The sequence below is a fragment of the Opisthorchis viverrini genome (assembly GCF_000715545.1).
Source record: "Opisthorchis viverrini unplaced genomic scaffold opera_v5_97, whole genome shotgun sequence".
Classification (NCBI taxonomy): Eukaryota; Metazoa; Platyhelminthes; class Trematoda; order Opisthorchiida; family Opisthorchiidae; genus Opisthorchis; species Opisthorchis viverrini.
Window position 1 is genome coordinate 186,247 of NW_008751753.1, and position 17,250 is coordinate 203,496.

The following is a 17,250-nucleotide window of genomic DNA, read 5'->3' on the forward strand; positions in this document are numbered from 1 at the left end:
ATGTTCACAATCAATGGGAACACTACCATTCATTCTAATGAGATCAAAGACCTTGGTCTCAGATACTCTTGCGCATTTCGTTTTTCTTATCAAGTTCAGTTCCATGTTGCTCGAGCACGTAGACTCTGCTTTCTAATATTACGCTCTTTCTACCTTCATGATCCGAAGGTCGCAATTTCCAAGCTATGCGTGCGATCATGTGCGAAATCCCGTTCTGCTTTCTCCTTTTTTTGTAGGCGGGCACTCGAAAAAGTCCAACGTCCATTCGCAAAAATGTCATCTTCACAGACCTGCCCTCTCTCCTACCGCTTCCGCTGTATGATCGTAGCGCTTGAGCCACTATGGCTCAGGCGGTCAAAGCTGAATTTAACTCTCGTACACCAGTTGTCGTACCGAAATGCCTCTATAGCAGAGGCTAGGCCAAACGTGGCCATATACACGCTATACATTCGGTAAATCCGGCAACATGCCTAGTGTGCCCTCAAGCGCGTACAAACACACGACACCAATTCTTTCTTGTTTACTACACTCGCGTCCGGAACAGTCTCCGTGATCGGTTTCGAAATATCACACAACAGCGTACGTTTTCACAATTAGTAGACAACTCCCTCGCGTGTGAGGCCGCAGCCGCCCTACTTAATACCCACGTATGTCCCGGTTTCGTTCATGAACGGGGTCAAGACCACCTCTGAAAAATAATAAAAAAATTAGTTCAAAAAATCGACCAACCATCTACTGTACCTTGCTACCTCACTGAATTTTTAAGCAACTTATACCATGTTCCTCCCAGCTATTTCCCTGCATCGGACTGCACAGTCTGCTTCGTTTACCGAGTGGTGCCTCAGCTTGCCCAAACCTAACCAACGTAAGACAAACAACGGTCAGAGTCCCTCATACCTGAGAACGTATTATGCTCCTCGCAGACCGTTCGGCACACGATCACAACATTGCGGTATTCCACTTTTTGGCTCGATAGCTCAAGCTCCATCATCGTTTATTCATGACTCACATGCTGTGACCATCTTCGTTCTGTCCCCGTTTTTTCAACGGTAGCTGCCTCCCCGTTTGCCTCCGCGACCTGACTTTTCCAGCGGCATTTTTTCGTTTTGCTGTTCTAAATGACTTAGCTGTTATGCTGGCCTGGCTTTCTCCAAACGGATGAAATATCTCGTGCATGGAGTGCCTTATTTTTGCAAAAGCTGAAATTATGACTGCTTGCTACCTTGCAGATCCCTCAGCATGCACGAGGGATGAAAGCCTCATGTGGTGGTCGTCCTGCGGGGGGCGTCTTCCTGCTGTGCTGTACCATGGAGCGCTCACATGCCCATTACCCTACCGGTAGCAAGGATGCTTCGCCAATTGCCGGTATGTTTGAGCATGGCCTTTAATTCGGGAGATCGATAAAAGAGCAACAAATTATTGTCATTATATGAGCGCATCTTCCGCCATCCAGGAGAAGGTGCCAATCCAACGACCACTGCTTTGTAGCGTCTACATCCATTAAGAGAGTACTGGCGTTAGAACTCCAGAATTTCAAGCCACCCGCAAAACTTAGCGTGGACTTAGAGAGCGTTCGGAAGGTCAGTGATGTATATCAGAACAAGAAGAAGCGGTCTCGGAAAGGAGCCTTGAGATCTACATTGAATACTGGCGCCAGAGAACAGTGAGTCGAGCCTATTCTCACTCGAACGCGCAAAATAGGTTGATTTTGCGCAAGAGTTGACGAATGTCCTCCACCGTGAAGACCAAATCGTTTAGAGGCCGTTCGTAGTTACACCTTAGCGAGATTGGGTGTGACGAGTAGGCTGGGGCTAAATATGGACCCGTATAGTTTTCTCCGTAGACCTAAGATGTCACCGTTGTGATACTCGTGAGTTCTCCGTTTCTGTCCCTAAAGGACAACGCGGATGTCTTGTTTCTGCAGAAATGTCTCGTGTATCTGACCAGCACATTTCTGCTTTCCTGGACGAGGTCCAGGATGGTAGTTTGTTTTTGTATGTCCCGTTGTCGCATTTCTGATTTACAGGGGCTCCTCATTTACCAAATGCCGCTCATCTTCTGTGTTTCCTATCTTTCTCCTGCAAGCTGCCAATGGACCAAGAATCCCATTATCTCCTCTTCTTATACATTTTCACAATTAATTTTGTGTATTTGTCCATAATTGTCTCACTTGGTTAGCCTTTTCATCCACTTTCCATCCCCAGATATGCACCGAATCCTCCCCTACCATGTAGCTCCTCCTGTAACGGCTGTTCGCGACGATGTCTACACTTATCTCTTCAGCGATGTGCTCTTCTGTTGATGATCTTCATCACTGTACCCCTTCATGTCTTTTGGTTCCTAATAAATGCTCGTGTGTTTTATAGAGCCGAGCTGGAGGCACGTCAATCAGGCATCCAGGGAGGCTACCTGTTTCACGTCACTGCCCACAACTGCCCTTTGCGACTATCATTAAACATCTCGTCTTTCATCAGTTTACAAACTTTAGAGTAAAAATTTCCTCGCACAATCTCCATGCTTTATGAACAGGTGGTTTTCTCCTTCCAATCTATGCTGTTATAACTTCTCTGGATTTCCGTGGTTGTTTGCTATGTCATTAAACCCGTCATCATCAAGAAGCGGTGACTTCGGCCTGCCGAACTCTTGGCATGCACTCGGACAAAAATTCCTGTAACTCAAGTTTGCTGACAAGTGTGCTGATTTATCTACTTCTATCCAGCTTGATAAACCACTTTGGAAAAAGCACATAACAAATAGCCTATAATCTAATAGTTAAGTTGCAAGTGTACGAATATAATGATGGGAGCTAGCCATTAGTATTATTTCATGTCCAATCTGGATACCTTTCAATGTACACAACGGCGTTACCTGACTATCTGGTGAAAGATTTGTTCGCAAAATATTCGTCTGTAGGATAAAATTGCCGTTCATGACGAAGGGTTTGCCGAAAACATATCCATTTGGAGCCAGTTTAACTTGAAATTTTATTGTTGTTACGACGAAAAGAATTGACCCGTCTCAGCATCGGGTAGGCTGACCGCGTATATTGGGAAAATGATGTTTCTCAAACAGAACCCTGATGTACTTCATCTATTCATTGCGAGGTAAAAGAGTAAGGTGTACCACTTCCAACAAAAACGTCATATTTAACAGAGAGCATTACATCTGTTAATTTTACCTTTTGCGTCCATGAAGAATATATTTATGAGTTATTCCAATTCGCCTTTACGAAATCCAAAACAATGGTACCTGTGATTATTCAATCGTCCTCCGTTTGCATCAAGAAATCTCTAACGACTAGCATGTTCGTGAAGATGGAGAGGCTTGATACGAAATTCCGGGGAGTGGGAGGCAATGAGTGGTCAGTCGTTAGGTTCCCCGGTAATAGCTCGGCATACGGAAGACAACGGTGAACACGCCGAATCAAAGTGGTTAGTTTGCCGCTTTCAGTGACATTGAGAAAAATTCGTATCGTATCAGTTTGAACGATTTGCTTTTCGCCTGGTCTCAGCATCCATGCCAAAATATCACATGCCTTACTGGCTTAGAGGCGGCTTTAAGAAAGGCCAAACTGACCGGGTCACGAACATCTGCCTCTAAGAAGTCCACATACTTTGGGAGACGCATAGAAACTATGCAGTTGAAAAGGCGGGTGCAATACAACAAAATCAGGAGAGCATAGGTCGACATAGTGCGTTCTGGCAAGCTCCGTTGCGGATGATCGGACGCACCTTCTCCCGTATTAGGTCGACATCGTTCTGGCAAGCTCCGTTGCGGATGATCGGACGCACCTTCTCCCGTATTACTCGCATGGACTTCCAAATACTCTATGGTTGGTGCGCTAACCAAGTTGTCCACTCAGGACGTACGAAAGGCGTCACCCTCATTGAGCGTGTCCAGCGAGCCGCCAAGAGAACGGTTGCCGGCCTCAAACCGTGAACTACGAAACGCGTCTCGCGGTACTTGATCTCTTTCCCCTGGACTACCGTCGCCTCCGAGGGGACCTAATTCTTACCTACGCCCTGTTTGAACAAAGCTTGGCGAAAAGTTTTTTACCGTTGACCGAGCAATCACACGACGGGGACATAGTAAGAAAATTTTCAAGCTCAGGGCACACACATTCATTAGAGAAAATTTTTTTCATTTCGGGTAGTAGCTGCGTGGAATGACCTCCCTCTGACGGTTGTACACGCTCCTTCTAGAACCCAATTCAAAGCATTATTAGAAATTTTATTTATGCGAATCCTCGCGCTGGCAATCCTTCTAACATTAGTGCTCTGTGGAGCTCTGCGCGGAAATGTGATGAAGAAAGTTGTACTTAGCCCAAAAGACGTGATTGCGACTGATAACTCCTACATTTAGATGCACTTCTGATTTATCATTGGTTTTGGGGCTACCTTATATACACGTTCACAGACTGCAATTCCAAGACCTGTGACAACAAGTCCACGTTTTTTCTCGTGACACCCGAGATATCCACATCCCATAAGAAGTTTACGAATATATTAAAAGACAGCATTTTCTTCTGTGAAGTTGTTCGACGGTGTCATCCGGATGAAGTGCTATACTCCCTCGATGTCTTCAAGCATAGCAAAGACTGCCTTCCCTTGAAACTTAACCTCGATGCCACCGTTCTCCAGTATCCATACAGCGCCTACCAGCTCTACCGTCGCATTGTTCTCGTACTTCCACATCCTGACTACCACACCGAGAGAGCATCTAGGGTAGTGGTTCGCTGACATCACGATCATCAACAATATTATCAGCTGTAAGAACTGACTACCTGCATACTAGTAAACTCTATACATTTCTCTGCATCGCATCTACTTTCCCAGTGTTCCATGAAAGGAGTAAATGAGCTCTCTATGAGCAAGACAATATTTCCCTCATTCAATAATATTACCCCCATGAAAATGGTGAAGCCGCGGAGAAAAGAAAGTTTTTTCTTATCCCAACACTGCAACCTTGAGACAACGGAATTTAGGTCCGACTATACAGACATACCGTCCCATTCTGATGTACGAGCATTGGGGTTTCATCTAAACAAAAAAGCCAATACGGAGATTCCTGTTAGGCTTTTGTGACGACAGGGTGAAGACCAGATGACTAGTGGAAAGCAAGAGAGCAACATGGACCAGGAGGATTAATACGGCCGTACGCATTGACATAAATCCATCTAAGCATTTATTAAAGTCCTAAGTACAATCAAGTTGATGATGACATCCCCAATCAGAAATGGCAATCACTCCTTTCAGGTACTTACAGTGAATTGAAGGTTTCACCGGATTTTGCCTTTCGGTTATTTCTTTTGATTCTTAAATGTTCATTATTCCGTCTTCTAATGTGCATCACTCCACCCCTTAAACATTTGAAGTTTTAGTCAAAACAGGTCCTTATTGGGCGGTTGAACAAACCGCGGCTCCGTTGGGTGAGACAAACAACCAGAACAGCTAGTTCAAAATGGGATCTGCCATTGAGGCAGAGTTCTGTGGGTCAAGATAAGTCTATGACGGGAGATATGCTGCGGTTTGAAAGATTTTTCAAATATCACAAGTGGCAGCGCGTCAGTTGTGGACCAAATTTCCACCTTGAAGCGTACCCATGACCAGCTTGTCTTGGAAGGGCTTCACGGATTCACGGATTCACGGATTGATACACAGGATCGAGGTTTTTGTCCAAGTTTCCCGGGTCGGGTTTGTTCTTGTCGGTCAGTGGCTGTCGTTCACCTGAAAGGCACAAGTGAAAAAAGGGCGTAGCACTGCACTTTATGTTCTCAGCGCGGGGCAGTATGTCTGCCCCGCGCTGAGAACATAAAGTGCAGTGCTACGCCCTTTTTTCACTTGTGCCTTTCAGGTGAACGACAGCCACTGACCGACAAGAACAAACCCGACCCGGGAAACTTGGACAAAAACCTCGATCCTGTGTATCAATCCGTGAATCCGTGAATCCGTGAAGCCCTTCCAAGACAAGCTGGTCATGGGTACGCTTCAAGGTGGAAATTTGGTCCACAACTGACGCGCTGCCACTTGTGATATTTGAAAAATCTTTCAAACCGCAGCATATCTCCCGTCATAGACTTATCTTGACCCACAGAACTCTGCCTCAATGGCAGATCCCATTTTGAACTAGCTGTTCTGGTTGTTTGTCTCACCCAACGGAGCCGCGGTTTGTTCAACCGCCCAATAAGGACCTGTTTTGACTAAAACTTCAAATGTTTAAGGGGTGGAGTGATGCACATTAGAAGACGGAATAATGAACATTTAAGAATCAAAAGAAATAACCGAAAGGCAAAATCCGGTGAAACCTTCAATTCACTGTAAGTACCTGAAAGGAGTGATTGCCATTTCTGATTGGGGATGTCATCATCAACTTGATTGTACTTAGGACTTTAATAAATGCTTAGATGGATTTATGTCAATGCGTACGGCCGTATTAATCCTCCTGGTCCATGTTGCTCTCTTGCTTTCCACTAGTCATCTGGTCTTCACCCTGTCGTCACAAAAGCCTAACAGGAATCTCCGTATTGGCTTTTTTGTTTAGATGAAACCCCAATGCTCGTACATCAGAATGGGACGGTATGTCTGTATAGTCGGACCTAAATTCCGTTGTCTCAAGGTTGCAGTGTTGGGATAAGAAAAAACTTTCTTTTCTCCGCGGCTTCACCATTTTCATGGGGGTAATATTATTGAATGAGGGAAATATTGTCTTGCTCATAGAAAGCTCATTTACTCCTTTCATGGAACACTGGGAAAGTAGATGCGATGCAGAGAAATGTATAGAGTTTACTAGTATGCAGGTAGTCAGTTCTTACAGCTGATAATATTGTTGATGATCGTGATGTCAGCGAACCACTACCCTAGATGCTCTCTCGGTGTGGTAGTCAGGATGTGGAAGTACGAGAACAATGCGACGGTAGAGCTGGTAGGCGCTGTATGGATACTGGAGAACGGTGGCATCGAGGTTAAGTTTCAAGGGAAGGCAGTCTTTGCTATGCTTGAAGACATCGAGGGAGTATAGCACTTCATCCGGATGACACCGTCGAACAACTTCACAGAAGAAAATGCTGTCTTTTAATATATTCGTAAACTTCTTATGGGATGTGGATATCTCGGGTGTCACGAGAAAAAACGTGGACTTGTTGTCACAGGTCTTGGAATTGCAGTCTGTGAACGTGTATATAAGGTAGCCCCAAAACCAATGATAAATCAGAAGTGCATCTAAATGTAGGAGTTATCAGTCGCAATCACGTCTTTTGGGCTAAGTACAACTTTCTTCATCACATTTCCGCGCAGAGCTCCACAGAGCACTAATGTTAGAAGGATTTTGACGATCCTTTTGGGCATTGGGTGCCCATCATCGCACTTCTGAATTGATCCACTTTGTGAGTTAGCCGGATGAGTGCAGGAGACACTGAGGTTGTAACGGGCGCTATGCAGCATATAGCGCCTCTCTTCTGCTGTCAATTCAACTGCATCCGTTAACTCGATCGGTGACTAACCTGATACGAGCCTCATGTGGGCGTTAATGCTAAGAAGCCATTGCAGGTCCTGGACATCCATGTGAATACATGGTGTACGCATTCTCTTACTCTGTCTACGCTGAGTGGACCGAGGGCTTCTGAATCAACGGGGCAAACTGCCTACAAGATGCTTCCAATTCACCCCTGACAATGGATCGCATTTGGTGCCGGTTAGTTCTAGGGTGATGTGTACGGACAATCGTGGTGCCAAGTGGACCCTGGAGTTAAGCGAAGTGCGCATGTATCAGACTACAGTGCAGGCTTTACTGGGTCACTTCAGGCAGAGGACTAGAAACATTATCAGGTGTTTGGTCACTGATGTCTCATGACTAAAGCTGGAATTGGCTGGAACCAATGAATGAATGAATGAATTCGTAATGAGCTGATCGATAAATTCGTGTTTAGTGAGGCAGAGTGCATCCAGCATGTACCGAAACGAGCGCTGTTTTTGGTTGCTACTTCGGACTGGACAGCATTCGATGTGACGAAACGGGAGATGTTACGAAAAGTTTTGGGTACTCTTCCCGGGTTGGGGCCAACTTGATCCTGTGATTACCTGGAAACACTGAAAATTTTGGCGGCTAACCGATGTCGTTAAATTTCATGCTGTCATTTTATCTGACAGCGATGGTGTAGGCACGCCGGATGTTTGCTGTAGACTAGTCTTGGTCCCCCTCCTATCTCACGTTTTCCTCTTTTTCATTGTGAGGCTTTGTTCAAATAAATTGACATGGTCGTATGGTTGTGGAGTTCTGTTTTCCGTGTCCAGTCAGAGTAGCAAAGTCTGAGATATGGTCGATCTTTTGACCTGTGTTCCGGATGGATCCTAGAACCTGACTGAGCGCGAGAGAAAGGTGGAATTGTATAGCGCTTTATCTGCCTAAGAATGGGCTTACGTAAGCTGGAAATGAAGGCGAAAACATGGCTAGTATAAAGCGTTAATGTGAATACAAAGGACGGTCGTGACAACCTGGTAGAGGGATAAAAAAAAGAATACGAAAAGTCTAGGTGCTGTCGGTGCGGTTCGTCTCTCAGGATAGGTTGTTCATGATCTCCGCTCCGCATGGTTGGAGACGCTGCTAATCGGTGCCAGCGACCTTGTTGGCACTCCTTATCCAGGTTGCCTGGTAGTGTGGGTTCCTCGAAGTGTTTGGGGTAGCCTTGTACCGATTCCCTTCCAACCCTCTAATTATTTTCACAATGCTTTTAAACGAATTGTTGGTCGTAATAATCATGGTTGTACGGCAGTGATGCATCAGTGTTGCACTTGATATTATGCTGTTGATGGTAATCATTATGTATAGCATTCAGGCAGTAATCTACCCTGGTGTTGTTGTCAATGATGATGATAACGATGACCGGATAAGTCTTTAGCTCCCCGTTTGGCAACCAGCATACATCAGCATAGCTAAGACTTCTTTGCCTAATCAAACCCGGCCCACTTGTCACTTTCGTGTTCTCCAATCTTGCCTGGAAAAGGAGACAGTATGGCAGTGAAGCATCGGTGTTGTACACTGATGTCATGCTGTCGATGATGATGACTGGGTATGTGTAAAAACTTGACAGAGACATTGCACCTGGAGCCCACGGAACTGTCAGTCACGCATCTCCTCAGTGACTCGCCAAATGACAGACCACATTTGAGTTTTGGAAGTACAGTGCCTCCAGCACATGTATGAAGCGATCGAAAAATTTAGTCCTCTGCGCTAAGTAGCCAAGCTGCGTATCTGCACAGCAGCACCGGTCGCGTCGATGTATTGTGCACTCCCCACTCTACTGACGAATATATATTACGCCAGGACCATAAGTGACGAGGATGGACGCTGGGTAGAGTTCTTTGGTTCAAATTTCTGATTCGTCGGCAGCAGCATCGATAGCCAAGTTCAGCTTGATAACCGTAAGCCACCCACTTGGGTCGCCGCAGACTCAGTATTTTTAAGCGATAGACTGGCTAAGTGCGCCAGTCCCGTTGTGTTTGAACTTTAGGTCCTTTAGCCATCTCTGGGCCCTCGTGTAACCATGTGAAGCAGTGTTGCATTTAAGCACCAATCTGCACTACTAGTGTCTTGCTATCGGTGATGAGGATGATCGGCCTTCGCTTATTAAAATCAGCCTAGTCGCATCATATTCGCAGTAAGGCAGGCAATTGAAAATCGGTTAATCTTGATATCCTTCATCCTCCTTTACTATTATCTCCTGATTTCCTTCAGCCCTGCTCATAACTTCCATAAATGTCATCGGTAGATACGTCATTTAGGCACCCACAGATGTCACCAACATCATATCGCTTATAACTATTTTTCACCTGCTGTTTGGGCATAGTTCTGTTTTTGCCACAAACATTAACGTGCGAACTCTTTGGAAGATCAGCTGACAGGTCGTTATTGTTCGCACTCCGGATGTCTTATCAACCAAATTCTCCTGCATCTCCAAAATTCGGATACAGAATACTAGTGCTATAGTTGAGACTGCAGCTCCCCTGCTGTCTAGATGCTATCGGCTACGCATTTCATGTGATGCTGAAGCTTCTGTAGTGGGTTGCGTTGCTGGCATAACTGTATTTTCGCGAGTATGTATGTATGTACTTACAGGGGGCTGACTACCGTCTGACTTTCGAATCCCTTTAAAGCTCGTACTGGTTGAAGTACTGGATACTGTTTGCCTGTCTTGTGCACACATTGCAGCTCCGATTAATAAAAAGACCTGTGGAAAACTATTTGCCATATGGATTCAGGGGTAGTCATTGCAGCAGGTGATTTCAATGTGCGGGTAGAAGGACTTGTCATTAGAAGCGCATCTTAGTGGTATGTTCCGTTTGCATGTAAAGAGTCATGATAATGGCGAGCGTCTCCCACTGGGTTCGGGCGTGGTGGGTGTCGTCGTGCTCCACTGCTGAGTTAAACTGATCACTTAGCCATTACATTCGGGTGACTTGTTCTGGCCTTGACTACCGGTTATCCTGGAGTAAATATGTTGGTTCAGATTACGCCCTCGTTCGGTACAACCTTTGATTGAATTTCATTGAACTGAACCCCCGAAAACTCAGCTCCTTTTCTAGCAGTGCAAAGGCTTCGCGGGTCACAGGTCTGAGAAGTATATTAAAACACACGATGCAGTTGTTGCTGAAAGTGATCAACCCAGCGATTCAGGCTCTTTTTTATTTGAGCCGGGCCAGTCGTTCTTATCAGCGATCGTTCCGCTCACTGGAGCCTCTTTGGACCTTTACGCATATTCCCGGAATTTCTCGCCCCCATCTCTTCAGCCATCTCAATCCACCATGCTTCTCGGTTCATCCAGATATTCTTTTTCACATGAATTCTGACAGTTCGTCGAGTAGAATTGTGCCCTCTACCAGGTGCAATACGTGACTGAGGTTAGAAACCTTTTAAATCGTTCCTCGAGATCCAGTCCCTGGATCACGTTGATGCGCCGTTCGAAAGGTGGATTACCGAGCATCTCGAAGGACTCGACAACGTCTTCCAGTAAGAGTAAACACCAGAAGACATCTAGTCTGGAAGGTGGTTCCCAAGACTTGTCCCACCTCAATGGCCGGCCGAGTTGTGAGCATCTTTCGCGCCAATGAAAATTACGAGAAATAGGAAAGAGCAAGCGCGTGATCTTAATCCATACAGGTGTTCCAGAACGAGAACCCACGTCACCTATAGTCAATGGCGATGTGGTGTGTCTATGTTGCAGGTTGGTTTGGGCGCGGAGTGCTCCATGTGGCCAAGAGGCTTTGATTGTTTCGGAAGTTAGTGCAGTTTGTTGCTAGCACATAACTGCAGCAGGTTTTTACCGTTTTTCATGCATTTCGACTGTAATTCTACATAATCACCCAACTGAGCCTCAGCAGTGCTAAGTCTACCTAATTGTGCACCCATAACTGTGGCAACCACAATGACAGCCGAGCTCTTATTCGCACAAGAGAGCGCTCAACCTAACGTAAAAACTGTGTTTGAGTCTATCAGGGTCATAGGGGGTGTAAGCGCATACAACCAACTGGCGGCGGTTATCGGCGCGTTACGAACCGCACAGAGGTGACTTCCTACGAGCAACCATTCGGTTAGAGATCCTTCAACTCGATGGCTTAGAACAGCGACAACCCCGGTAGAACCAGCAGCAGCGCTTCCGGACCATCAAATTTGTGCAATAAGGAACGAGAATCAACCAATAGGTAGGTCCGTTCAACAAATGTACTTTGGTTTTGATTCCTCGTTTCAAACGGACAGCACACATCAATAGAATGGGAATCCAGCGTACATACAGGAGCAGTCTGTTGTCCAGCCTATTTCAGAGTGCGGACGATAAATGCCCGCCCTACTGCATGCAGTAAGTTGGGTGACCGTGCGGTGGCCCTATACGATGGTGGATGTGGTATGAGATTGTTTATAGGCGTGTGATTCGTGGTAGTACATAGGTTGGGATACTTCCAGGGCGCTCAGACCTAGACAGTAGGACGACTAGGGTCCTCAACCGAAGCATTAGCCCAACAGCCTAACCAGAAGGCATCCGTTGTTAGCGTAGGGCCGTCGGAGTAGCCCACATTTTAAGGATCAAGTCGCCACACGTGTTCCGACCCCCAACCTGGAGGCACTGAAGGCTGTGGTAGTCAAACCTTTACCCATTGGCCAACCTGTTGTGAGAGGCTCTATGAGTATCACACGTGGACTGCCCTCTGGGTTAGAGAGGTGCAAAACCCGTTACACCATGGAAAGATTCAGCGTCTTGGTGATAGGTGTGTTCCTCATCCCACTGCATGAGCCCTTTTTGTATGTACCCCCCCCCCCCCCATTCCGCTTTCCATGCTACCCACTATCACAATCACCTTAAATGGCAACATCAATGTTGACACTGATGCTTCACTGCCTCTGAGTGAAAAGAAAAAAATGGGCGAGGGAGGATCCTGGTACTGACCTCTCGCAAGCATTCCGAGGTGCTTACGTCTCCAAACGCCCAGTCAAGCAACCCTAAAAAATAACATCCCGGACGTTATTGACCTGGTTAGCCTCCATCTCTCGTGATGTTTTCAGGTAAGCGCAAAACCAAAACTTCGAAACAAACCGCACTGACAACACCTAAGCTCCTCCGTCACTCCCTTCTCCCAAGTCACACGTTCACGTCGCGGTTTGCTCCATTCTGAAGAAGGCACGAGGAGTAACAGTTGTCTCGTTAGACGATGTTTCGTCGTGTGTAGCACATGACTGAGCCACTCAAATTGCTGGTACTGGCTATTTTCCGCTACTGAAATACCTGCTGCAGAACTAGATGTCCATTTTCTCATTACCTCGTCACGAATTCGTTGACATCACCAGCGCTTTTGAGACATACGTGGTTAACCGCTTGAATATGCTTTACATCTGTCCGCAGAGTGTTTCGCAACCATACAATAGCACATTCCTTGCTGTAACCTGCTACACGCGCTGTGCCACAGCTACGTCTATACGCATGCCGTTGCCCTAACACTTGGCGGAATGTGAAGATTTCATCCACACAGCTCCTTCCCTGCTCACTGTTCTCGGGTCCCATCTTCACGGGCCTTCATAAGGCGGCGTAAATTAAGTGACACAGTCTGTTTACAACTGGGATCAAGCTAATTCAAACCAGCGGTCTGCAGTCTATGGTCTGATAATGTACTGCTCAGCTACAAACCGGGCTATGAAGTCCGAGTCTCTAGAGGTTCGTGAGGTGCACGCTAGTGGTGCTCCTCAACCGGTGTGAAGTACTGCCTTGGCTTTTCAGCGCATTGTGATCATTGTATAATGAAATTTGAATTGAAAACCCAAAATCTCACCGGTTGCAGACATGGTTGATGCTTTTTGGGGGATATCACCATTCATGGTCCTTTCTGTTGCAAATTATTCGAGCAGTCAGCGATCTTCTGTGGACTGTAGACAGTCTTTCTTTTTCGGAGTTTTTGTAGACGAGGAATTCTGTCTTACCGATTCGCCACAGGTAGTTGTCCAAGTAGATTTCACTCGAGTGACCACCCTAATATTCGCTAACGGGTAACTACTTACAGAAACCACTCAAGATGCTAGGTTCTATCATTTTACTCAGACATTGTGAAAGGAATCTTGGATTCTTCTTGAAGATCGCGAAGTAGATCTATCCGATTCGAAACACTTTTGTATACTTTTACCCATCCCTTTGCAGGGGTGTTTCTTGGATAGCATTTATCAACATATATGACGTGTTTTAACCCTCCTTGTCTTTCTGTTCACATAAGCTACAAATTATGGAGGTGATGCTTTATGGATAGAAAACTAAGATAGCGATCGGTTGAAAAGTGTGGATTAATAGCTTATGTAAAACTACTCCACTAAAAAGCGGCTAAGAAGCATTCTCCTCATCAGACGATGATGCCATTATTTAAGCCTTTTGGTGCGAATGAAGAAAACGTATCAATTTGCTACAACTTATTCTTTTGACACGTCATCTTAGTATCACATTAGAGGCAGCTCCATCATATGCAAAGATGTCACTCTTTAAAACACCAGAGCAGCGGCCTATCATATACCTGTTTTGTAGTGGTTTGGACGTCTCTTAAACGTCCTTAATTACACTTTCATGACTGTAGACATGTTGTATGCATCACAGTGATAGGAACTGTCAACTTGAAGGAATAATCTATTGTCTGTCAGTCATTTTTTAGGGGATGTTGCGCAGAACTGACAAGAGTTCTGAAGGACTTCATATCATGTAATTTTCGAACTTCTACAGTTTTGATATCTGTTGTGGGGTTTGCGGGATATGCATTGTTCATACTCACATCACTCAACAGTCGTCCTCCTGTCTTGGCGTAATTATGATGGTCAGTCCACATGCTCGCCTCGCATGTCAGGTGTCCCTAGTTCAACCTCCCGGCACGGACATTGGAAATGCATTGCTGATCAGCTTTAATAAGAGCGAAACTCGAGTCCAAAGCTCTCCCCTTTGGTTCGGACTCACCAGAATGATTACGCCAGAACAGAAGGACGACCGTTAAAACCAGAGTGATATGAGTACGAACTCTTATTTAGTTTCGACACTCGTTCATAGAAGTGCACAGACAGGATGTTTACTCAGGACGACCCATTTTTGCAATAAGAGTGTTTCCGGTTCGACAATGCGATCTATCAACATTTTTCCTCTGGAAATTCCCAGGTTTCAATTTGTTTATTTCATCAGTGTTTGTTTTTGTTAATTCGAAGCACTTGTATAGATGACACATCAAACTTGTGATTGTTGTCTTTCTAGTTTTGTTGTTTATTTTGGCCCTGTCGGGGTTTGAATTGAGAACACCTGACGTGCGAGAGGAGCATGTTACCACTGCTCCAGTGCACGTTGGACACATCTGAATTTTGAACGGGTAAACGAGTTCACGCTTGAGCGGTGTGATTGGTATGCCCAACTCATCATCAGTTAACTGTGTATTCATCCCGGCCATGTGCCCTGATACCGGAATATTAAATCAGTAGTGTTGACTCCATTATGGGCAGAACTCTTTTTAACCCTTCCGGTGCCTAGCTGCAATGCTACCCGAAGGAAGCACGAGGACTGAGATACTGCCAGGTTACCCAAGCTCAGACAGGGGAAGTCGAAAAGCAGAGGTCGGTTCGAACCATGGACTCTCTGGTCAGTAAATTCGCCCTCCAACCATTTGAGCCATCTCGTCCCACTCTTTTTAATACATGTAGTTCGTTATTGCTTTACCGTTTACATCGAGGCTGGTTCTATCATATGTTAGGGGCGAGATGGACCAAGTGGTTAGAGCGCGGATTTACTGACCGAAAGGTCCGTCGTTCGAACCCGACCTCTGCCTCTCGACTTCCCTTGCGTAGGCTTGGGCGGCCTGACGGTATCCCAGCCCTCGTGCCTCATTCGTGTGGCATGGCAGCTAAGCACCGAAAGGGTGCTACAGCTGAACGATTTTTATATTTTCTATCATATTGTAAGTGACAGATTGTTTGAACTTATGTTTTCCACCCTTCAATGCATATGCTTTTAAAGTCAACATGATAACAAAATTCTAAATGATTACATCGTTGAATGATAATCTGTATGAGAGCTGGGATTAATTTTACTTCGGTTTACAGTTTTTTCATATCAGTTCCTATAGATTATTCCTTCAGATGCCGTATTCTATCTTCAGTGCTCTATCTCAATTATCCGATTATCGTGGTTGGCCATGCACCGTATGTTCAGGTGTAGTGTATCCACTGGAAACTTTAAATTAATGCATTGACGTAAATAAGATACGTGTTTTGCGTTACTGACTTTGCCCGACTATGATAATCGGTGCGGATTTCATATTGAGTTTTCAGATGCATTCATCTCGGCATCCATGGTGTTTGCATTTCCACTCTTGCTCTCTGTTACAGATTCGGAACACCTTTCAAACTGCTTATTATCTGGGCAACTATCCTGATGCTGGACTTTTTCACAGATTTTCGCTTCGAATTTATCTATTCTTGTTGGTTGTTCGTCCGCACGGTGATCGACTCCTTCCGATATCAAGGCTTGGTAAGTTTTGGTGAAATTTTTTCTGTGCTACTGAGCTGATGATAACTTCGTTACTCCTGGAAAGTGGGGTATGGGCATCAGTGTATGTTGTTTCTCACGGGCATGTCGGTATGGTCCCAGTGCAGTCTTCATTCTCATCACAGGTTTCGGATTCCGCGAACATTTACCATTCCATAGATTCCGGTTGCATCATCTGGTGTGGAACTTATACTCGCTGTAAGTGAGCTGCTTGGCTGGGTATCCATTAGTAGGAAGCTATGAGCTGTCAGATTAGCGGTGTTCAAGGTCCAGGTCTGAGCGATACCTACCCACCATTTTGGCTTGCGCGTTGAGGGAACGTAACTCTGCTTCAGCGGATGACACCCAACCCGGAGTTCTTTAGCGAGTACCCCTGCCTACCATAATTGTGTTGGCTGGATAGCTTAATGAGCGTGTTGCTCGCCTGTACCCATTGGAAGTAATCCTCGGAGGGTCACAGCCACTATACAACGAGGAGTGATGACGGTGAGCTGCTTCTAGAATTATACACCGATCGCGTGTGTTTGGCAAGCCTCGAGTTCTAACGTCGTGGGCTGCATCGATGGCACTCGCAATTGACGGCTCATCAATAAACTCAGACAGGTCACATTGTAACCTTTCTTCTACGGCGCTTTACACGTGTCTGTCGTTTCTATTGAAACACTTGGTGGATTCCGACCAAGCAGCGGTGTTCATAATAATGAACGTGGGATTCTATGGCAACGGCCCATCAACATGGTAGCGAAATTGATGTAACAAGCCTCTAGGGAGGATTCCAGACTGGTGTCGCCGCCCATTTGATACCAGAGCCTCTCAAGTGCATTGGCGGGCACTGATCTACTATCGAGGTTGCTTCAAATCGTGTTGGGGTCAGCGTTTGTGGGTCGAATAACTGGAAACAAACCGTGTATCTCTGTAAAATCCCTCTCACTAGTGAGTTTTCTCCTCACAATCGCGCACGCATAACAGCTAAACGTCAACTTAATAAAGGCCTAGTGAAATAAGAAGAACGTACAAGTGAATCATACAGACCGAAGAAATGAAGCGTGCCTAAGCCATTGGTGATGGATTGTTTTGGTCGCATTGGATGATTCGCCGGCAGGTACGGTCAACTTTTGTGTGATTTCAGTATCTGGTTTTAATGCTAGCCTTTTCTAAAATGTCCTTCCTAGAAGGAAAACAGCATCGCTGCATTCTCTAAATATTGGCAT

At 45.6% G+C, this 17,250-nt stretch overlaps 1 protein-coding gene across 1 annotated transcript in view; it reads left to right on the plus strand.

Annotated features, from left to right (window-relative positions):
* T265_13733 (hypothetical protein) overlaps positions 1 to 17,250 on the plus strand; it is a gene marked incomplete at both ends in the record, with an annotated part of 76,186 nt that continues 58,936 nt past the window's right edge. The window contains 10 exon segments of the mRNA XM_009170238.1: positions 1 to 375; positions 413 to 452; positions 475 to 647; positions 1,230 to 1,365; positions 1,435 to 1,663; positions 3,630 to 3,865; positions 3,901 to 4,152; positions 4,157 to 4,272; positions 5,778 to 5,941; positions 15,880 to 16,021. Coding sequence (XP_009168502.1) covers positions 1 to 375; positions 413 to 452; positions 475 to 647; positions 1,230 to 1,365; positions 1,435 to 1,663; positions 3,630 to 3,865; positions 3,901 to 4,152; positions 4,157 to 4,272; positions 5,778 to 5,941; positions 15,880 to 16,021 — 1,863 coding nt within the window.